The 22938-nt window shown below is 47.3% G+C and overlaps 1 protein-coding gene across 3 annotated transcripts in view; it reads right to left on the bottom strand.

Annotated features, from left to right (window-relative positions):
- Nucleotides 1-22938, bottom strand: part of LOC142559771 (adenosine deaminase-like) — a 100760-nt gene that overhangs the window by 41699 nt on the left and 36123 nt on the right. For all 3 annotated transcript variants that reach the window (XM_075671410.1, XM_075671409.1, XM_075671411.1), the window contains 4 exons: nucleotides 22661-22830; nucleotides 11202-11303; nucleotides 4573-4634; nucleotides 3496-3618 (listed from right to left, as the gene is read on the bottom strand). In XM_075671410.1, coding sequence (XP_075527525.1) covers nucleotides 3496-3618; nucleotides 4573-4634; nucleotides 11202-11303; nucleotides 22661-22830 — 457 coding nt within the window. The remainder of the gene's footprint in view (nucleotides 1-3495; nucleotides 3619-4572; nucleotides 4635-11201; nucleotides 11304-22660; nucleotides 22831-22938) is intronic.

The following is a 22938-nucleotide window of genomic DNA, read 5'->3' as shown; positions in this document are numbered from 1 at the left end:
TGATAACTTCGTACCCTGATAGTCTGATTGGTTTCGACAAGTTGGGCTCACAAATGACGATGAGTAGAAATACACTGGTGTATACAAACTGACGAAAATCTGAAAGACGTGATTTTAGCCCTCTGGCGTTCCATTGGATGACGGACGCTCCCTTGACTTCTTTTCGGAAGGATGGGGTGTGGGTAGCCATCTTTCTAGTTGAGGGATTCAAGCACTGGGCTTAAGGCGTCCAGTACTTTAAGTGCGCTTCGAGCAGTCGTTGTCCCCATGTCCACTAAAATCGCTCGGATGGCTTCCATGAGGAAACGTAGCACCGAGATGACCTGACGATCTGTTTTAGGTGAGTCATCCATGGCCGGAGAAGGCGCCGGTGGGGCCGCGACCTTCCGAGGTTCCTTAGCAAGGGAGGGGCTCGGTAGCGTCGGCTATTCCTCTAACGAAAGAATCTTAGCTGCTTCCTTCTTGGAAGTGGTAGGCCCTTTCGCGGCGCGACTAAGAGGTGCTGCAATGGTACTATCACTTCGCGCATGCGCCTTCCTTGAAGACGTGCGATGGTGTCGACGCCGGACTATTTCGGCGGCCTCCCTGTGCGCCGAATTGCCTCTGACCATTTGCTTGAGAACCGCGCGCTCCTTGACGCGGGGACAGTCTTTCGACGAGGCCGCGTGAGGGCCGCTACAGTTGGCGCACTTCAGAACCGTGGCACCGCAGGTCTCTTCTGCATGAGGTTCAGCGCAACGGGGACACAGTAGCGAATTGGTACACGCCCTTGCCGTGTCCTAGCCTGAATCACTGATGGCATTGAAGCGGCTTCTGGATAAACGGTCGAACCGGATGTCGGAAATGTCCGACTTTAACGTGGCATGGTATACAATGCCCCTTGAAAATTACTTTTACGCAGCGCGTATTCCCAAGGCGGCGCACTTGCGTAATGACCGTGTCCTCGTTTGCCGGCTTGATGAGGCTAGGTAGTCACTGGGAATGGCAGTGTCAATGTCGTAAATTACACCGGCTATGGATGTATCGTCGATCGGGATAAAGGGGCGTATTTTGATTCCGCCTAGCTCCATGATTTCTTGAAGTTTTCCAATCGCACTCGCGTTGTACACGTCTATGGCGAGTATATCCTTGCGTTGATTTATTCTGATGTCTTTAATTTGATCTGGCACCGAACATTCCAGAAAAATGAATAGGGATCGCCTGTTCAGCAATCGTAGGTTGCTTGAGGGTTCTTCCGGCATGAAGATGATGACGTGTGGCCAGCACGCAGGCCTTGACTTCATAGTCGTTGTACACCCAGGAGTTGACGGCACTGTGGTGAGGATATTTCTCTTCACCCTCTTACTCCGGGCTGGTATGAAGCCGTCGTGGGATAGAGTCGCCTTCCGACATAGAGTACAGCTCGGTGTCTTTGGTGTCGCTGGGGGAGCCAACTCGCTTCCTTGCGGTTGACGGCCTCGATGACTTCTGGCAAGGCGGGCCTCTGGCATGCGCCGCATTCATGGCCGCATGACGGGGAGGCGAGGCACCTCGAAAGGCGAAGATTTTACCTAAATTCAGAGAGCACAAGAACGAGTGTTATGCCAAGAAGACCCACAGTGAAGGAAAAGAACTAGGAAGCTCACCAGCAAGTATGCGGCCTGTAGGGCGAGCAACACAGCAACAAAGAACGTCAAGCGGAAAGTCAGAGAGGCTGAAATAATTTCATTGGTGGCGGCAATGGAAAAGAAACCTGCCATGAGTCGTTGCTTAAGAGGAAAAAACTAAATCAGGAAAGAAACAACTTATGATAACTCGAAGGGGAGCTCATTACTTTCCGAAGCAAGATCGGGATGCCTTAGAACACGCACCTATAAAGCGAGACATAAGAAGGAAGAAGCATGTGCTTGGTTGCGGTAAAGCTAGGGAAACGATGGATCATATTTTAGAATGTGAAGACGTCTACCCAGCGGTCGATTTAGGCACCACTGGTCTCCATGAAGCCCTTGGGTTCAGCGAGAGCAGGGAAAAAGTAAACATGTCCGCACTAGAGATTAGTAAGATGCGATCGGAAGATCGTTTGTGTTCTTCTTGAGTCCTGGTTTTCTGCGCCTCGCCTTTACTAATTCTAACTTTCGGAGATTGGAATTACGCAAAGCGCTGTGCTTTGCGAGCTTCGAAGCCAATCGCGAGAATTACAAAGACGGAGTCGGTGCCATTGCTGACAGCGGCGAATTCTTTCACTGAAAAACACGGTACCGCATGGCAAGAAGCTAGCGAACGTAGAAGCGGCTAGGATTAACGATGCGCGGTGGTGGCTACGGCTGCCAGCGGATCTGTGTGCGACAGCACCGGTTCGAGGCAGCGAGAAATCCAAATGGCGCGGTGGTGGCTTATTAATGCCATTTCTGAACTGCAGTCAGGGTAACACATATTAAGTCTATGGCGTACGTGGTGATGCTGCGAAGTCGTGCGAATTATTGGGCATGTCCGAAAAGTCGGGCGTCTGGAAAATCGGTCGTTAACTACACTGGCAATATGTCGTGCCGATGACACGGCGTCAATGACGATTCGTTGCGATTCCTCTGTTACTGGAGCCAGCATTAACACGACTTTCGTTCCCTTTCAATAAAATTCCAGCTAATTTTCCCTGATAGAAGCACAAATTCTCTGAGTTTTCCCTGAGTATTTCCAGACTATTCAATTTTCCTGAGAATTCCCGGTTGGTAGACACCCTGATACAATAACAAAAGCTTGTTAGCGCAACCCACCACCGCCTTCCAAAGGGGACGCTCATAACACCATCCATCCATCCATCCATCCAGTCGTAGCTTCAGCTGCACTGTCCGCTCTGTCGTTCCCCGTGGCTGCGATGTGCGTTTGCATTTTCCATTCAACTGTCACGCCTTTCGCAGATGCATGCGTCGTTCATCGCAACTAACCACACCGATTCCGCTAAACTTCAAGACGATCTTACAAGCACACCCCACTCCTTTCCACTCCTGCGGCAACTGCACATGTGGCGGCTGCGAGCGGTCGCGCGGCCGTATCTTGAAAGCGTGCGTTGGGAGCAGAGTCTAGGTGCGTCGGCGGCTAGTAGGTTCATAGGCTCACTTTGCGTTGAAGCGACAGACAGCACGAATGTCACTTCGCTCGCTGCTCCTGCCGCGTTTCCTTTTGACAGCGAGCGTCCGCAGCCATCGAGTTTGATAGGTTCATATTTGCTGTACGCGCTCACACCATGCTTATTGATTTAGTTAGCAAGCGAATGTTTACAAGTTATAGGCGGATAAAAGTGCTATCCTTACTTCGCATGACTGTCTGCTTATTTGCTATCGCAATTGATGCTTGCCTTTCGGGTGAAAGTGCGACATTTTTAGCTGTCTTTATACTTGTCGCCGGATATTGCACCCAGCGAGCGCCACCTTTTGAACATAACGCCAATAATCAGTATGAATGTGCAAACTAAATTGCACCCCACAACGCTGAAGCGCTCACGAAGAAAATACCACTCACAGGATGGTCCTGAGGAAGGTAGGAACTTCCTTTAGGTATCTATCAAGGCTGGTGCACTTCTTAGGTCTTGTTCGTTCCCGGACATCTTCAACGGTGTTGTAATTCAGACCAAGGTCCTTTTGTCTGTTAGAACGATAAATCAGAAAACTATATTGAAATGTGAAATGGCCTGGAATTGTTGTTCAAATATCGCAGGCACCATGGCAATAAGTTATGCAAACAAAGGGTTGGACGATATTCTCATTGTTATGCAAATGTGGTAGATCGTGTTTCTTTTTCTTTTATTCTTCTAATAATTCAACAGTGCTGACAGTGTACTGCAATGTCAGCAGACTATCATACGTTATTTAACGTAAGCACTCTATTGTTTTCCGGCATGACACTAGAAAAGATATCGTAAAACTCGGCGTCCTTGCCATTGTAAGTCTCGACGATGTCGCCTCCCCATCCCCTCCGTACGTCGATATGGACCCAAGCAATGTCTCCAACCTCTCTATATCCGAAGCTGAAGGGGGAGGATCGGGGTGCTTGCCTCAAAATCTGTGCGTTAACAGAAGTAGGCTCCATTCTAATAATTTAAGAACAAGACAGTCTAATGGAAATTGTCTGCGACTCCTAAAAGCAGCACAAGTATATACTGTTAATACTTGCTTGCTTTCTCAATTCCAGAAGGAGAAGCGTCGGTGGAACAGTTCATGTGCTACTCCAGAACGAGTCACCGATATAGCCAGCCTATCGTGGCTCGGGCAGTGTGCACAAGCTGCTCACTTAAAACAATTTTCCTTCTTGGAAAAGTGCAAGCAGGTCTTTCTTTCTTCTCTTTCTAGACGCATATCCTGGAGCCAGCTTTCTCACCCGCATTCTATGCGCAGACGCAGCAACAGCGAAGGATGGTTTTTAAACGCGGAGCGGAATTTAATCTTCACTCTTTAAAGGCACATAATGATATCATATAGTGATAAATACAGATATGCTATCATACACTGATAGCATGCCCTCAGGTCCCGTGACGTGTGCTCTCATATTTCGTCCTCCCAACAAAGCGTCCCCCCCCCCCTCAACGCTTCAGTACTCAACTGGGAAAGCTCCCAGATGGTCTCGTGACGCATGTACGTGTCCAGGTGGCTGTGCAGCTGGACCTGTAAGCAAAAACGTACAATTTGCAAGAGATTACAGTGTTACATCGGTTCTTCTGTGGTTACCGGCCTGAATAGGACATATGAAAAGTAGTAGTAAAAAACAACCAATGGACCCGGAAAATAACCTAAGGCCACATAGTAACAAAATTGAAAGAGAATTGTGTCCTTGCAGCATATGTTTTGCTTTGTGACAGGAGAATGGCATACTTTCTGCGAACCTATGACCAGGCGCATGTCGCGCGCAGATGCACCGGCGTGTGACCACCTTCCTTGCGTCTCGTATGTTTGTCACGCCTTTGAACAAGCCTTTCAGCGTATGTAAATGTCTGTCTGTCGTAAAACTAGATCAGTAGTCAGCCAGCGCAATGTGTCTGCACTTTGTCAGTATATCCTTAGCCGCCTGAAAGTGGGCATTTCAATGTTTCGCCGCGGACAGTCTTTCAGGTTTACGAGTTTTCTGGCAAAGCAAGCCTCTGTGCTCTGCAGCACGAACTGCCACGTTATTTCAGAAGAATTATCTGCCAAACAGCGTCAATTTTCTGTCACCATTATTACTACATCACCGTGGTATTGTCACGAGGCGCTGCAGGAGCGAACGATGACGAGGACTGACGAAGACGACGGTCGCCGATGGTCGTCTTCCATACTTCGTGGGGGTGAAAAACCGATTGGAGTGGTAAACGTTTGTGGGATTAATTTATCATGCATTAACGCACGAACACCGACATTTATTAGTAGTAAGTCACTTTCCGCAATATATCTCACCTTCGCTAGTACTAATTTGTCTATCTCCATTTGGCCTGCTATAAACTCGGGCACAAGTTGTGACCACCTTGCTATTCTTTTTCAGCTCGTATGCCCAGTGACTGAAATTACTATGCCTTCAAATACTTTTGCTAATTTCAGCACATTCAAAAAGGTCTCACACATGGCTTTATCGAATCAGCAATTTGATAATGAAGCCATAAATTTATTGCCTGTTTCAAAAGGTACCGTCAAAAAAAATCTCAATTCACTGTGCACTCAACTAAAAGCGGATCCTCTAACCCTTGGTGGAACGCGGAGTGCTCACGCGATTACAGGATAAGAAAAGCAGCGTTGCAAAAATTACTTCATAATCAGTGTCCTAGCAATCTCTGTTCCAGCAATAAGTTCGAAGCAGAAACATTTAAGAGAACAGTTGCAAATCCGAAAGACAACTTTGATTGTGAGCACCTCGAATTTCTTTCAAAAGCCACCAACAAAAAACCACTTTTTCGATTTCTGGGGAATAAAAAGGTCCTTCCGGCACAAATAAACGTCGACGCTGTGGTTCAAACACCCTGCGAATAGGCAAATTACTGGAAGATACTGCTAAACGTCTAGAATGTCGCTTTAAGTCGATTTTGCCCAATCATGTTAACGCTGCCTACTCATGGTGAAGACTTCGAAGAAGTTACAATTTAGGAGCTGGAAAATGTACTAAGCCAGCTGCCTAATTCAGCACCAGGCCCCGATGGCATTACTGCAGCAATACTAAAAACTTTAAGAAATCATCACATGCATTACTTACCATGGTAAACCATTCCATTGAAAATTCGTGTATTCCCCAAGAACGGAGATTTGCAAAAGTTATCCCATTATTAAAAAAGCAAGGTGCCGGTTACGAATTAGATAACATTAGGCCAATATGTCGTACATGAATGTAAAACTCGTCGAAAAACTCACACGACGGCATAGATAATTGGCTGATAGAGAATATGATTTTGAGCCCATGCCAAATTGGCTTCAGATGTGGGTGCTCGATATGGTGTGCCTAGAACCTAGAAAGTCGTATTCAATTAGCTCAATGTCAGAAAAAATATGCAGCCTTAGTCACTTTGGATATCACTAAGGCGTATGACAGCGTAGAACATGTAAGCCTAATAAACGCTATTCGGAATGCTGGTCTGCCAAAATATTTTGTCGCGTGGGTTTGTGAATGTTTGAACGGCAGGGAATTTTACTGCTCTCTACAGAGATTGTCTTCATCAGCTTATCAACAGTGAAGAGGTCTACCACAGGGATCAGTCCTATCTTCATTGCTGTATAATGTTTTAATGAGTACTGCACCTTTGCAACAGGATGTGCATGTGTACATATGCGCCGACGACATTGCATTTTTTTTTTTTGCTGCATCAGTAGACTTGCATGTTTTGTATCAAACTCTACAGTCTTATATGAACTGCCTAGAAATGTGGCTTGATGGAATTAGCCTCTTTTAATATCAGAAAAATCGGCGTCCTAGTTCGCCCTCAAAGCGCTCCTGTGCAAATTTATCGACAAGACAGTATCCCACAGGTGGATTCACTTGAATATCTGGAAGTAATGCACACCTAAATTCTTAATTGGAGTCCGCATTTAGAAGTCCACATTACCTCAAAGGGGCCACGCGCAGTAGAAACGCTACGCAGACTCAGCAGCAATCGGTCAGGGTTGCGTCTGCATGTTCTCGTTATATTGCACGTACGTTCGCCCGACAAGGGGGTTTGGCTGCGTTTTGCTTTCTGGCGGACCTGCACACAAAATTCAGCCTCTGATTCTATTAGAACGAGAGGCGTTACATTTATGTCTTGGGCTTCCTAAATTTGTCGCTAACAATATCTTATATGAAGAAGCAGGCCTGTCTTCTCATGCGATTTCATATTCCATCAGTACGAACTTTTCTAAATATATACGCATCACCACAGAGGAGATCACGATATGTTTTCGTTAATGAACCGGCCTCATTTTTTTTAAATGTCAGTGGAATTGCTCACGTTGCCCTCAAGTTGTCTTCGCTCAAAAACTATAGGACCCATTAAGCGTTCAACTATGCCCCCGAGGTGGTCTTACTAAATTCCTCGGTTCCAGATGCTAAAATTGAATTTTATGACATTTTTTCCAAATAATGCTGAACGTCTTCCGTATTAATATCTGAAGAGTATTCTGGAAGACCACCTTGCACACCTGGATACAAAGACCATACGTTATAGCAATTGATGCTTCCGTCTGTGAAGAAAAGGCAGGGGCGGGCATTGTATCACAACTAAACTGGTCTTTTTTTTTATTCGGCTACCTGACTTCACGCCTATATATCTTTCAGGCGGAATTACTGGCAGTTGTCTCAGCTTTACGCAAATTACCACCGCCTTTGTCATCAGCCATCAGCCATCATGTTAACTGATTGCCTTTCTGTCTCTTCTTTACTAACCAGACCCAAATTGTCAGACTCATTAAAAACTTTCTATTCTCTTCTTAAGACACTTACGTCTCGTTCGTGTATTGTGGGTGCCAGGCCACAAAGGTCTAGCTTTAAGAGGAAGCTTTAGCTCGTGTGCTCCTATCTAAATACATGTAAAAGGAGAATTCGTTTTTATCGGCAACCGCTGCACCAAAACTGAAGAGGTTTGTTGCATATAAAAAAACTGAAAATCTAGTGACTGTTGGTTTCGAATTTTTGATTTAGGTCATCAATATTTTATTAAGAAGTGGCAAAAATTGAAAATTTTCAGAAAACCAAACTATCTATTTTTCAACTCTAACTCAGCAATGAAAAATTGCTCTAATTGCAATTGCATCTAATAGTGCATCTAAAGCGGGCAAAATTGATATGTTACACATGAGTCTAAAAAAGTTTGATAATATCGAAATGCAGCTTTTGCAGAAGCCTTGTACGCAACGTAACAAATTCAGATAAGATGCAAAATGACATACCGAATTTGTCCACTTTGAATGATCTAATGAATACCGTTTAGGGAGCCGCGATATCTGTTCTTAAAGCAGAGCTATTATTTGTAAACGTCGTGCTTCTATATTTTTCGAACTTTCGTATTTTTGAATATCTATTAGACAAAATTCATGCTTTAAATGGAAATTGCGCTTCGAACAGTCACTAGAATTAACTTCCTCTTTCAAATGCAATAAATTTCATTAAAATCGGTCCCGCGCTGATCTCAGAAAAACGTTTTTGCGTTTTACGTGTATTTCAATGTCGGAGTTCGGGCCCGAGCTCAAGCGTCCTCCCGTGCAGACGCACTCGCATCCCCACGATGGTCCTCTAATCCCCATTTTACCCACGTCAGCTCTCAACACTGCGGCGCGGTTAAAAAACATATATATATACTACTGCAATTAACTTCGCGCTGTTATCGTTGTTAAAATCTGATTTCCCGCATCCCAATTTTCCTTGGAACAGCAAATGGCGCTCCACGAGAAAATTGATGTAACGATTACAGGACTGCGGTGCCGAGTCCCCCCACTGAACTTTTACCTCCACAGGTGGGGACTGGCTACGTCACCTTTGCGTCCTTTAAGCAGTGAGAGTGAATCCCTGCAGCACTTATTTTTGGCATGCCGCCATTTCATTGTTCAGTGGGTTTCAGTGGATTGCGCCATTTCACTAGGGAACAAGAACAACTAAACCGTCCGAATCACACATTAAAGGGACACTAAAGGTTACCAGAAACTCAAGTTAAAGTGGTAGAGCAATGTTCTAGAACGTCTAAGGTGTCAATATAATCGCGAACAGAGCTTTAGTAACCGAGAAATTGAGGTAAATGCATGACACGATTTGAGACCCCCCAGCGACATTCCGGTACTAGCCCGATGACGAAAGGACTCCTCATAATTTGTGTTACTAATACTCAACTACTCGTATTAAAAATATCATTTCATTCGATTATAAGACGGAAAAAAATGCTACTTGTCTACGTCTATTCGATTCTAAGAAAAAATAACATTTTGACGTTACCCTTCAGTAATATGGGTGTTCGAAAGGTTTCGTTTTCGCTCGACTCTGCGCGCTCGACTCTGCGCCGCGCACGCTTTGGAGTTTCAGTAGTTTCGTTATCGCGTCGTGCTGTGAGGGTTCTGCTGGCTCGCGAAACTTTCATTTGGAACAAGCAGCGAGAATGCCACGTCCATGTGATGTCGTGGGAAGCCCTTGTTGCTTTCCCGCTCCGGAGAGCCGGTGTCGAGGCCGCCGTCGTAGTACGCAACGACGCCGGCAGTGCGAGCCCTCAGCAGCAGGTCGCGCTCGTCGGTGCTCAAATCGCTGAAGTTGAGCCCACCATCGCGAGCCAATCTGTCGGTGTCAGGGTCCACTGCGACGAGCGGCGAAGTTAGCGTCATAGAATGAAATACCAGCTTATGGGCGTCTTGCGCTGGAGTTTGAGGTATAGTAGCGGCGCCTGGGGGCGGTGCGGGAAACGATATCTGGGTCGTGCCAGCTTGGGTCGTATTGAGCCCTGGCTGTGGCGAAGCACGTTTCTAGGCCGAGTTTTGCGTCGATTCGCAAATTTTAACCCTGTTGCGAGTGCGAAAAGGCTCGTCGCTTCTCATAGACCACGCCGACCACGCTGCGAGCTCGCCGCAGCCTATAGTTTAACGAAAACGGACTCTCCGTGTGCCGTGGGACGTAATGTGGGACGTAATTCGTTTCTCCTTCCGCTAGCCACCATACTCCCGCTTTCGCTCTGCTGTCGGCTCTGTCTTGGCTCTGTTTCTGGCCGCGCGTTCGCGTTTTGCGCAGAAAAGCCGTAGCGCCGTCTGCGGACGCCGACCTACTCACCGATGGCGCAACGTCACTATGAGGCCATGATGTCAGTACTCCTCGATCGGAGGGCGGGCGATTTGAACTGCGCTAGAGGTACGCGGACGCTTCAGAACGCATTTTCTCTTAAAATAAGTCTCTTCTTGGCACGAAACAAGCGTTTCGAGGTTTCTGTGATGGTATTTCAACAGTCCACGTTGACTTAATAGTAACCTATAACCTGTAATAGTAAACACGCATGGCTCGCGGAATTAAATCAGCGTTGACGTTCAGCCGAGATGCATTCCTTCCTTTTATTATTCTATCGTGTCGCACGTAGAAACCTTCCCGCCAGCAATTAAGAAAAAAAATTAACTGCACAACGCCAAACTATTCGTCATGCGCGAAAGCATTAATGCAGCACTCCTAGATCCAAGAAAAGGAAGGGTGTGTGCACAGCGTAGCGCCGCGGGTCGCTTAGAAGGCGTACGTGAAATCTTTGCGCTTCGGCTCAAACTTGGAGCGCAAATTTGGGGGCAACTGCTTGTGAGATTGAGTAAAGCATTCCCTTTGAAGCGCGGTATTTTGTTTCAGTACTTTTTTTTTTCAACTTCGGGCTTTAGGTTCGCGTAAAAAAAAAAAATAGGCGGTCGAAAATTATTTCGTGGCTCCCAAGTACAGCTTTTGTCATAGCCTGCGTGTTAATTTGGGACGTTAAACATCATGATCTAACTCATTTCAAAATCAAAAAGAATATATCTCCGATAAGTATCCTGCAAGTAACTAAATGCCTATTTGAAGTAATTTGTACTTTACTCAAAAACTTACGTGAATTATCAATTTAGTAGTTTATTCAACTTTTTTTTTTTTCGCAGGCTACTCGGTAAGTTATCTCAAGTGCATGTATTTCTTTTTTTTTTCATCGTACTATCTAAACCTCACACCGTATGAGTGACATGTCTTCGGACACCTTGCACGACAGAATCACGGTGGCTCGATTGATTTGTGCGCCCAAGAATGGAGGTGCTTTCACGTACCTTGTAACTCAGGAGAGGCATGGTGCGACGCGTCTCCTGCTGCATGTGGCTGGAACCTCGCTTCCTTGCTTTCTGCCCTGTGTACGCAGCGCGGCGGTAGGGCTGCGTCGATAAGCGAAGCGGCACTCGATATTTGTTTTCAACATGTGCTTCATCGGTAGCGAACCGTTATTCGAGTCAGTCGCACTCCCACGCGCACATGTGTCTGTGGGACTTCTATTCCAAAACACACACACACACACACACACACACACACACACACACACACACACACACACACACACACACACACACACACACACACACACACACACACACACACACACACACACACATGCGCGCACGAAAAAAAAAAAAACCAGGATAACGAGAGAGTAGAGCACCTGCTGGACGCTGCTGTGATCGGCCGTTCACCCCGCGACAGCCTCCGGTCGCGGCTAGCACGATTATGGTGAACGGGCCGACGGCCTCGTCAAAATGGTTCTCAAAAGGGATGATTAGTGGCCAGTACGGGAGTACCTCGGTCAGGAGAGGTTTGGACAAATAGAGGAAGGATACGGTCCATCACCTGTCAGCCGCCCCAATTTGGCAAGTCCACGCCGGGGCGGAGACAGTGTACGAAACCCCTTCCCCTGTTTGTGCCCAGTGATGTGCGTCTGTTTCCGGCAAAGCTCCCATCGGAGGGAAAGGGCAACAGCCCTCCGAATTGGTGGGACATGATGTCATTAGACAGGTTCAGTTTAGCGTACGCTAAGCAGCGCACGTTTTTTACAGCTTTAGTTGGCCCGCGAGATCTTCGGATATCAGTGGCCGCATGCCGTCGTTGCGGTTATCTCCTGACTGTAGCGATAGGTGGCGCTGACATATCGAATGTAACGAACATCGGGAAGTTAATGCTAGACTTTTGTGAGCAACATAACCTCGTTATAGTGAATACAGGGCCTAAGTGTGAAGCGCAGATCACGTGGGAAGTGGGAAACCGGCAATCGACCATTGATTACTGTCTGGTGACAGAATGACTTAATAAGTTGAGAGAAACGGTCATAGATGAGGAAGGGTATAACAGCATAGTGAGTGACCATAAACGCATCAATTTGAAAGTGGGATATGTAGTTGGGAAAGAGAGCAAGGAGCGCAAAATGGCCAGTCCAAATTTGAACGCTGAACAAATAGCAAATATAGTCACTAGAGTCGAGGAAGACGTTGGCAAATGGCCAAGTAAAGAGTAGGAATATGGTGAGCTTCTAAGTAATAACGACAGAAATACGGAAAGAGAAACAACATGTTCGTTGGAAAGGAAAAAAGAAACCGAAAAGCTGGTGGAACAAGGAGATACGAGAAGCGATCGCCGAACGACAGAAAGCATCTCGAGAGCACAGGCACGCAAAGAAGGCGCAGTTGCCGCAGCATGAAGAAACCACGTGGTCTTGATCTCCTCTGGTAACTGGTCATACTAAGACTGGCCTAAAAGCCACAGTCGTTGAAACAAAAGCTTTGCTGTGACGGTGAAAGGCGAGAGAATACCAAGAGGGTCGAAAATTCGGGAAGCAGCCTTGAGTAGTGTACGTTTTGTGTCCGGCTGCGCAGAGGCTAAGTATTGGGCTATAGATTTGGAAGAAAATTTGAAGTAATCAGTTTCGGCATCCCATTGCATTCCCAAAACTGCAGTTGATTCCTTTGATGTACCTTCCGCTTGCTCCTCCTGGTTCTCGAATATGTTCTATAGTTGCTGGTTATTGGTCTTCCATTTTCTGAGACCCATGCCTGCATCTCGCATAATAGCCTTCGATCGCAAATAGATGCTCAGACCATCTTCGAATGTCTCTGCACCCACCAGTAAATCGTCTACATAAAAGGACTTCTTCAAAATAGAAGCAAGCGCTTTGTCCTCACAAGCGGCGTCCAAGTGGTAATGAATAGTCGCCATGAGCAAGAAAGGGCTTGATGTTGATCCAAACGGTACCCGGGTCATGCGCCATTCGACAATGTTACTGTTTTGGGTGACGGGAATGACATCAAACCAGAGAAGTCGGAACGCATCTCGGTCGGTCTCCTGTATCTTAATTTGTAAGAATGCCTTCTCGATATTCCAGTTGATGGCCACCGGAAACCACTGAAAGCGAAGCAGTACTTGTAGTATCTCTGGGTTTAGGTTCACCCCCTTTATCCAGGCAGTCGTTGAGTGATGGAAAGCCTTGAGCGTGTGACGATGCGTCGAACACGACCCGGAGCTTGGTGGTCAGCGATTCCTAGGAACACTCTTAGGTATCACTTCAGCGTGTCCTAGCTCCAGGTATTGTCGGATGATTGCGTTGCATCGCTCCAATAATCCTTCATTCATAGATAGCCTCTTTGCCAGTTTTTGTAGACATGCGAGCGCGGTATCAAGGTTGCTTCCAAGTAGCTGTTTCTGATCTTTCCAAGGCAGCGCCACGGTATATCTGCCATTTTTCTCGCGAATTGTTCCTCGGAACCGTGCAATGGACTCAGGAGGGGGAGGTTCACCAGAATCTGTGATGCCCATTGCTTCGAGCTGCCAGACTAGAATCTGCGAGGTTGTGTCGTCGTCAGCAATCGTTCCCACTCGCCGAACGCCGACAATAACGTTAGCGTCGCAGTAAAAAAAAAAAAAAAAAACGCTTTTTGGCGATTCGGTCCTTGCAGTGTCCATCCGAATGCCGTGTTGATTGCGCCCAGTCCTGGAATTTCTATGCTCCTTGCAACTTCTCCCGTCATGATTTCCCGAAGATGGTCAGCTCCAATCAACAAGTTGAGGCCGTTCTCAGTATCCGCTTCAAGAAAATTGTTGTCGTCGGCAAGAAATTTGGCCGCACAGCGCAGCTTCCGAATAAAGTTGTTATCAGCTGTCGGCGCAGCAATCTCGTGACAGATAACTCGAACTATAATTGCTTGAACAATACGGGTGTCGGAACAGTGCTGACTACGCAGTGGTACTTCAACAACCTTTCGTATTTCAGCAGAACTTGGGGAAGCGTTGCCAAACGTGTTGAATGAAATTCTGGTTTCTCCCAGTACTTGCAGCTCTAGTTCTACAGCCAGATCTTCCGTGATAAATGATCTCTGACTGCCTCCATCCATAATCCCTCTGATGTATCTGGACCTGTTATTTTTAATGACAAAAGCACGAAAAGTTTGCAGGTACACTTCTCTGTCCGTTCTTGCACAAGCGTTTGAGGAATCTCTGTCGCAAAGCATTACTGACTGCGACGAGACTACCCCTGCTGTGCTACCTGAAGCCATCGCTGATCTCGAAGTTTACGCTGTAGTATCTTTCTGTAGTTCGGGTCACACATACTCCAGGCGTGTCTTCCGTGACAAGCTGAGCACGTGAGTTTTACATGGCGAGACCGTGCCTGATGACCTCGTGGTGTACATCTATAACAGCGGTTATCCTTAGCTAGCTTCTCTTTTTTGGAAACAAGAGAGAGGTTGGCGTCGCAGGCGCGTGTACCGTGCTTCTTAGATCGACAGAAGAAACACTCGCTCCAGCTGTATGATGCACAGTGCAGTAGGGAAGCGGTGCTGCTCCCTCGAGTTCTCTCAGCACGGTCACCGACAGATCGTTGTGACGATGTGTTGCAGTGCTCTCGGCTTTCTAACTCAACCCGTGTGAACATGAGCAGCTCTTTTAACTCTGCTTCCGATGTTGCAGCTGCCAGTGCTGGCTCCGAGAAGCTCGTATCAGGCCCATGTTGACGTAAAGTCTGACTTCGCTTTCCTCGTGTATATGCAAGAACGATCTCGTATGGCAATGCCTTCTGCAGAATATCTATCAGCATTGCAGAGAAACTGAGAGTGGGTACTTTTCGTGCAGTCAGACAGCGGATATTTAGTTGCGCGGCATCATACAGCTGCCTGAGGCCGCGTACGTCGCTTCTGGGCTTTACATGAGGTAGATGATGAAGCGCTGTCAAGTGGTGCTGCACTATCCTTTGACGATCGCCAAAACATTCTTTGAGAAGTTCTACGACATCTGAGTAGCAAGCTTCAGAAGTCGGTAAACCGGCAATGGCCGCTGCCGCTTCCCCGGCAAGATAATGCCATAAATATAAAAACTTCGTCGTTGTCGATACAGCGTTGTTGAGATGAACAGTCTGCTCGAACTGCTCCCAGAAACGTGCCCATTTGTGAATGTCGCCTTTAAATGTCGGCATATCAAAATTCGGAAGCTTTGGGCTAATTCTGGGCATAGCGTCAGGAACTGTCGGGGTTGCATTCTTAGGAGCAGTCTCCGCTGTACTGTCCACGCGTCCAAAAGCGTCGATCTAGCACCAAATCTCGGCAAGAATGCTGATAGCTTGATTGTTATATTCTGCAGCAGTTATGTATTCTGCTTCGAGCTCATCGACGGCAATGTGCTCTTCGAGTGCATCGTTAAGTTTCGAGAGCTCGTTGTTGCTAGCAGATAGACGGTCAAAAATACCTGAAAGCTTGGGCTTGTCCACGATAGGATCTGTAAGTAGCAACTGTGCTTCCTGCAGAACCTTCGTATTCTATGCTCGTCGAGCCGACCGCTTAGCCTTTAGGCGATCCATCCGGGTAGCTCTCGATAGATGTCTGGTCTCCGATCATGAACGATGCGTTATCCAGTCATTCGTCGCCGCTCGCAGCGCGAATAGGTGGAGTAGAAGGCCCTTGGAGACGTGCGATGAAGGTAACGAGTCCGCACGGAGGTTTTCGGCACCAAAAAATGTGTAAAAACTAACAAGACGCGAATAAACCAAAGAGCTACTCATTGTTCCAACTTCTTTGCAGTGCCCGCCTGCTCCGTTTATTCGTCTTTTTCTACATGACCTATGCAATTTTCTAAAATCGAGTCTGGGCCAATCCCCCATATGGCGGCCGGTATATGAGCCACGCGTTCAGAGGGCAACAACGGTGTTCTCGGCCAGCGGCTTTCTTTATGTCGTCCTCGCGCAAGCTTTATGCTGGCCGTACCTATCGACGTGCACTAACTATCCCAACAAAATACCGTGTCAACAACAAGCCATACACAAAATTACCGCATGTGGGGACACAGGCTGGCTATAAATATATAGTGAATCGGCTAAATTGTCAACTTTCTGCGTTGCTTTCAACGGTCCGGCACGTCTCTGTCCGGTGTTTCTAGGTATTTGGGGAAATCAAGTGCCACCGATACCTCGACGGCGCATCTCGGAGGTCAAACACACGCACGCATATAAAACTTATTCATATACCAAACCTTTTTAAGTAACACGTGGATATCGTTGTTCAAAGCAGAGAGAGCTTTTTTTCCAGGATTCCGATTTCACTTACGGGTGCATGCGCACCACACTGCGCACGTGCGCCACACGGGACCGTGTTCTTCCCTCGCGTGCCGGTTCGACCCGAACACATTTTTGGCCGGCACTTGCCGTGCATCGCAAGCGCTCTCGAGCGCATCTAGCAAGCCACTGTTTTGTCGCCCCTGGCCGGTCTAGGGACCCGGCTAGTGGGCTACTGGTTCTACCTGCATATTTAGAAATTCTAAACGTGTACCAAATGGCATATAACGTTCGCCCTAGAATAAATTTAAATAATTCAAATATTTTGTTTTCATTCTATTGGTATTTTTCCACATAATACTTAAAATTTTAGAGGCAAAGGTGGACACCGTAAATTCACTTCGCTGTTTTTTGGGGGGCGCATGCAGACGAGATGTGCGCGCACACACGCGCAAAACTTTGCTATGTTCTCATAACTCGCCTTATTGACATCGACATCCGATTCGCATCACGCGTTTTAAATATCCGGGGCCGTAGTGGCAAAGCTTTTAATTTCTATGTGCTCTTTGCCATCGGAGAGCCACCTTCGCTAATAATATGTTCGGCACCAAGATCGATCGGCTGAAATTTTCTCTGAGCAAGAATTCTACCGTAAGAACTTTTTTGTGAATACGGGCCCCGATTTCCTGATGGTGTATTCTTTACACCCGAAACAGTCAAGGTCTAACGTTGTAGGTATGCGTTGCATGTGGTTGTTCGCGGTTTAATTAAACCACACAAGCAGTGTCCCCCGGCGTGCCATCGTACACACGCAGCGGCGGCCAGAAACCGCACCCGCCACGGTCGCCGCGGCTGCACGTTCACTCGGGCTCCACGCCGCGGCCGGGCGCCTCCAGCGTGGACCGGCACAGTGCCTGCGTGCCGCTGGCAACCACGGCGTCGCCCAGCACGTTCACCGCCGTGGACAGACGATTTCTGCGACGCACGGCACAGGAAATGCTTTTTGCGAGCGCTGTTTGACCAGCTCCGTCTCGAGGACATCACGCGCGCAGTGCACGATGAAGCGCGCATCGGTAACAACACGAACGCCCTGTGTAACGCTCGCTGACCTATCGAAGCACTGAGGCCGTGTTTCGTGCAGGTTATCGACTCTCGCAGCCGCCGACTGAAGCAATGCAGCCAACCTCGGGTGTTAAGGCCGCGTGACGATGGTATCCATAACGATGGGCGTCAGATTTTGCACGTCCTGTGCGTCTTATTGCACTTTATCATCATAAGCGTGGCATTCGATTCGGATCCTGAAATGCTATAGCTTTGCTAAAAGAAAGGAGTGTGAGGGCAAGCCGAATAAGTCAATTAATCTTATCTGATAGGGGCTGAACCTCTCGGTAGAGGTGATTTGGAAAGACCCACAAAATGAAATATTCTGGCTCCAGCTGGCAGTGTCGTCATAGATTCTGACGTCAGCTCGGGTATACGTTTCCATAAAGAACACTACAGTTCATTCTCAAAAAAGAAACTACAACGAAAGAAGTCTCCTAGCTAATATAAAGGACTCTACCTGCTGCAAAACAGCGCATAGAGGAGAAATACTCTATGAAATTCATGACGTCACACTCGCGTACCGGTGATCAGGTCCCGCCACGAAATTTAACAAAGTTCACTAGTAATCAACCCTCTGCCACCAAATGAATGAAAATACATTGCCAGTCTGAACTGATATGTGGTGTTGCTATTTAGAGTCTAACCTTCCAAAGTCTGTTTTCGTTGTCGCCGATTTCGGCGACGTCTGCGTCATAGAACAGCAGATGTCTGTACAAGCTGGTCAGTGTAGGCTGCTCTCCATGGCATCAAATTCCAGGCGTACAAAACGTGGACACAATAGGAGAACACAAGCGCCGACCTCGCTGTCCCGACCACCCGCCTTACCGAGTCCATCCTTGCTTTCGAGCCGTCGACTCGAGCTTCTTTGCTTAAACTGAGCACAACTTATGCAGAAATAGCTGAGGCTACGTTCCACGCGTTTCGCGTGGAAGTTATGTATTGCTTTTGCATTAGTTGGTTGCAGCAGTGCCTATAATTATATACATTTGTTACAGTACTAACAAGAGCGATTTCGCCCTGAGTGTACTCTTAGAATGTCACAAGCCTGGCTGGCGGTAACGCACATGACCCAGTCCGTGTGGAGCAGAATGCCGACGCCGTCTAGCGGGATGCCCAGGGAGATCATGAGGTGCATCAGCACCACGCGGCCGGCCTCGGGCGTCGGGCTAGTACTCAGGGTGGCCAGACCGCACACCAACCTGTTGAGCACAGTATTATATGCGCTACAGGACAAGAAGGCGGCCCCCTTTCTTCACGTCAAATTCGTTTGCTTACAATGTTGCACGAATGCTGCATCAAGTATACTCCAAGTTCGTCAGGCATGTTATGAAACTTAAATTGCGGGGTTTAATGACCCGTAGCTACACAGTGGACTCTGAGGGACTTTAACCACCTGGATTTCGGGAACATGCGCGAAGCACGGTACACGATGCGGCTTCCGTTGTCAATTATCGAACCCGCGACCTTGTTCTCACCAGCGCAGCGCCAAATAGCCACTGTGAGCCACCGCAGGGGGCTATCATAACGTTCTACTAGAGTGCACTCCCTTTAAGTTGAACCTTGAGGGATCGCGTGATTTTGTCGAATGAACAAACGGCGGCAAAAAGAACCAATTCATTTTTTAGTCAATTGCTTGAAGTAGTATGTCGTTGTGGAAAAATAAATTCTGAAGTTTTACTTGTCAGGATCACGCCCTGATTATGAGGCACGGCGTAGTGGGAGACACTGGATTAACTTTGGCCACCTGGAGTTCTTTAACGGGCGCCCAAATCGAAGTACACGAGCATTCTTGCCCCATCAAAATGCGGTCGTAACGTCGGGTTCGAACCCACCCCCTCGAACTCAGCAGCGCAACGCCATCTATCCACCACCGCAGCCGTTTCGCCGTGGGCAGATTATTTCAATACTGCATTTCAATAACTATATGCCGTCGGTCAGTGGCCCGCAACACTGTCGTCGGCCCAGCCAAAATCCTCAAAAAGGGACATTGTTCAAGACAGCCCAAGTAGTCCTTTTAGTAACCTCTGCTCGCATGAGGGGGTGCCAGTGGTGGTCGAACTAACCGAAGTGGCATGATTTCACGCTCTAACGAGTTTTTCGTTCACAGCAATGAATGGTTTCTCGCTTATACTTTCCAGTGCGTTTAAATTAAGTGTAAAGTGGAATTAAGAAGAGTCGACTGTGTTTGTTTCAGTTCTTTCATCAGCAAAATATAAACAGTACCCACTTCTGTTGGACACAATGTATAGCAACTGCTACGATTGGGTGGGCGCCTCATTTTGCTATCATTAATTGCTTCTCTCCACGTTGCGGGATTCCGCAGAACAATTACGTCAATGTATCGCATTAATTGTGTCGCTACCGTGCAGCGCCGCTACTAGTTTCTGCGCGTTACGGTAATGCGGTGTGGGTCTATACGCAGCTACTGCGTCTACGTTGTGCAGATGCAATAGCGTAGACTTATGCCTAACACCAGACCGAGATGCCAGGAACACCAGTAACGACGGCCTTCCGTGACGTTATGCTTAACCAAAGACACAGTACTTATGCTGCAGAAACTGACTGCGTACCACCTTTGTGCTAATACGTATACCTGTCGGCAGCAACATAATGGTCGCAGCTGGGGTATTTTCGTATTTTCTTTTTGTCATCGATTAAGCTTACGTATATACGCGCCTCCGCTGTGCCTAAGTTCTATATCCAGTGGGATTACCCGACGACGAGGTGCTGTGTCACGGTGAGCGCGATGGCGTTCTTCTGGGCAACGAAGAGCACGGTGACAATGAAGTAGATGGCAGTGCCGTCCATGTTCATTGTGGCACCGACGGGCGCCAGGAAACGCGCCAGCCGCGGGTCCACCCGGAGCCCTTGCTCCATTGCCGCAATCAGCGTCGGCACCGTCGCCGAGCTGTGCGCGAGAGATATGCTCATTCACGGGAACAGTGCGCAGAACGGCGCGCCTATAACGTTGTCGCACCTACAGCTGTTGCTCTGCCCTATGCCGGGCACAAGGCTGCCTAATGAACCGTTCTTTTACATTCTCGCCCATATTATATATATATATATATATATATATATATATATATATATATATATATATATATATATATATATATATATATATATATACACACACACACTGTTTCTGCCCAGACGAGACCATTTGGTTCTTTACCTCCATTGCTGTTCCTTGCAGCACTCCCGCCGAGATTCGTCGACTGGAACTTCGAGTATAGTTTTTTTATTCGATTATCATCCACCTTTCCTTTCTTGTGTGGGTTTTTTTTCTTTGTTCAGCAGAGCTGGTACACTCTTAAGGGAAATTACACCCTTTTGCCACAACAATAATCGTCATCTGTCTTGTCCGTAATTCCTTTCTATAACGCGGCGAGCCCGGTCTTTCCCAGTAACGAACGGCATGCGCGTTACCAGCGTGACATAGCATTCCCGACAGGAAAGTAACGGCCGCGGCGTTTTCAAGAAAGGAAACGCAAGCAAGGCAGATGACGATTATTGCTGTGCGCCAGAGATACACCCCAAAGTGTGTAACTGTTTTTATAGTGTACATTATATAGCAAACAGTGTGCAAAAGGCGCTGAAAAGTTAGTAAAATGGACAGTCGTGTGCAATATGACTTGCAACACCCTTGATCGTGGTCGAAGGGGCTGCGAAACACCGGCTTAATAAGTGCCAATAATTGAAGCTGTGTCTAGGTCTGGAACTTACCCTGCGTCTGCAGGTCACATTGCACCCGACTGCGGGCAGCACGTCCCCGTGACGTCCCTCGCATGTCCCCAGGGAAGTGCAGCGAAACGATTGCATGAGGGACGCCCGAAGGACGTGTTCAACACATCCCTATGATATCCGTTGGGCGTCACAGCAGTTGCCGGGGTTTTATTAACAAAACCCTTCAAGGAAAAAAAGTCGCCGGACGCTCCTGTTCTGTTAGGGATGAACATTGAAGATATTGGAGTGCAAATTACTTGCGTTTCATCGACTATAATTCCAACTAAAATATGAGGCGCATATGTTTGACGCATGATTATTTCCTCTTTCTTACTTCCTAGTGAGCTCCAAAGTGTATGTTCAAATGCATTAACGTTCACACGCGCTCATTAAATAACAACTCATTAGATATGTATTTTCTTCAGGTAATGTTTACGTAATCGTGGAAGAATAGTAGGGGTGCGTTTAATTTACGAGAGAAAGACAAGAATAAAATGCAGTTTAGGTTACCTTTCTACGTTCCACAATAATCCAACTTCTAGTCACGTTGGAGGTCTATCCCTACATACAAAGGAATGTACATGCAAAGTGAAACATTCATTTTTATGCAACTTACCAAGATTACAAAATGCTCTTTGTAAGTATGTGCTAATATAGTGCTGGCCAAGTAATGTCGACCTCCCCGAGGGCATTATCGCGGCTTTTCTTGAACTTACTGAGCAATTTCTTTATTTTTAGTACTGTAAAGAGCACGATTTTAACGTAGACATGTTGAACCATGATTCTCTGTTAAATTTTTGTTCAACCTAGTTAAGTTACAGTTGTAGAAATGGCGTTATTAGCGCAAACCGAGTAGCATACCCTTCTGAAACTATTTTAGACCTATTTGCTATTATTCACGATGTTTCTTCTGCAATATCTTGTCTGTGATATTAGCAGACACTTTGCTATGTTTGTGGGTGTCACACAATTCGAGAGCAAGATAAAAGATCGGATCATCCAACTGGGTTCAAATGAAACCCAGTGCAGTCTATGTCGAAAACGCCGACTGGAGAATAACGGTTTGGGGCGCTTTGTTCGAATGCCGCTCTAGTTATAGCTATCCAGCGTCACTTGCAGCGCACACACAGACGGAGGACAAAAAAGGACGACGTAGACAAGCGCTTGTCGTATACGTCGTCCCTTTTTGTCCTCTGTCTATGTATGCGCTGTAAGTGACGCTTGATAACATGGAATACCAACTAGCCCGTACTCAAACCTTGCTAGTTATAGCCACCGGCCACCCCTGTTCTCATTGTCCTGCACGCGTCTACGCATGTGCGTTTCTTGCTGTGTTGAGAGAATAGGTGGCGACCTCGCATACGAGCCATTGGAAGCAAGCACCTGGACGACGTCCCGAGAGCGACCGACATCGGGTAGACCATGTTTCGGAAGAAGGGTCCCAGTTGGTGTCGCGTAAGCAGCAGGTAGAGCATCGGCAGCACTAGCAGGCCGTGTAGGGCGATGGCCGCCACGAACGCCATCACGTACATCGGCAGGTCGCCGGTCAGAGCCTGAAAGCGAAGAATCGCCAAGCAAGGGGTGCGGCTTCTCTGAAAACGACGCGCGGGCCTATTTGAATACCAACGGATGTCGTATGCGCACCGGCATGCCATGAATAA

Source organism: Dermacentor variabilis, chromosome 10 (assembly GCF_050947875.1).
Source record: "Dermacentor variabilis isolate Ectoservices chromosome 10, ASM5094787v1, whole genome shotgun sequence".
Classification (NCBI taxonomy): Eukaryota; Metazoa; Arthropoda; class Arachnida; order Ixodida; family Ixodidae; genus Dermacentor; species Dermacentor variabilis.
This window is presented reverse-complemented; position numbering and strand designations above follow the sequence as displayed.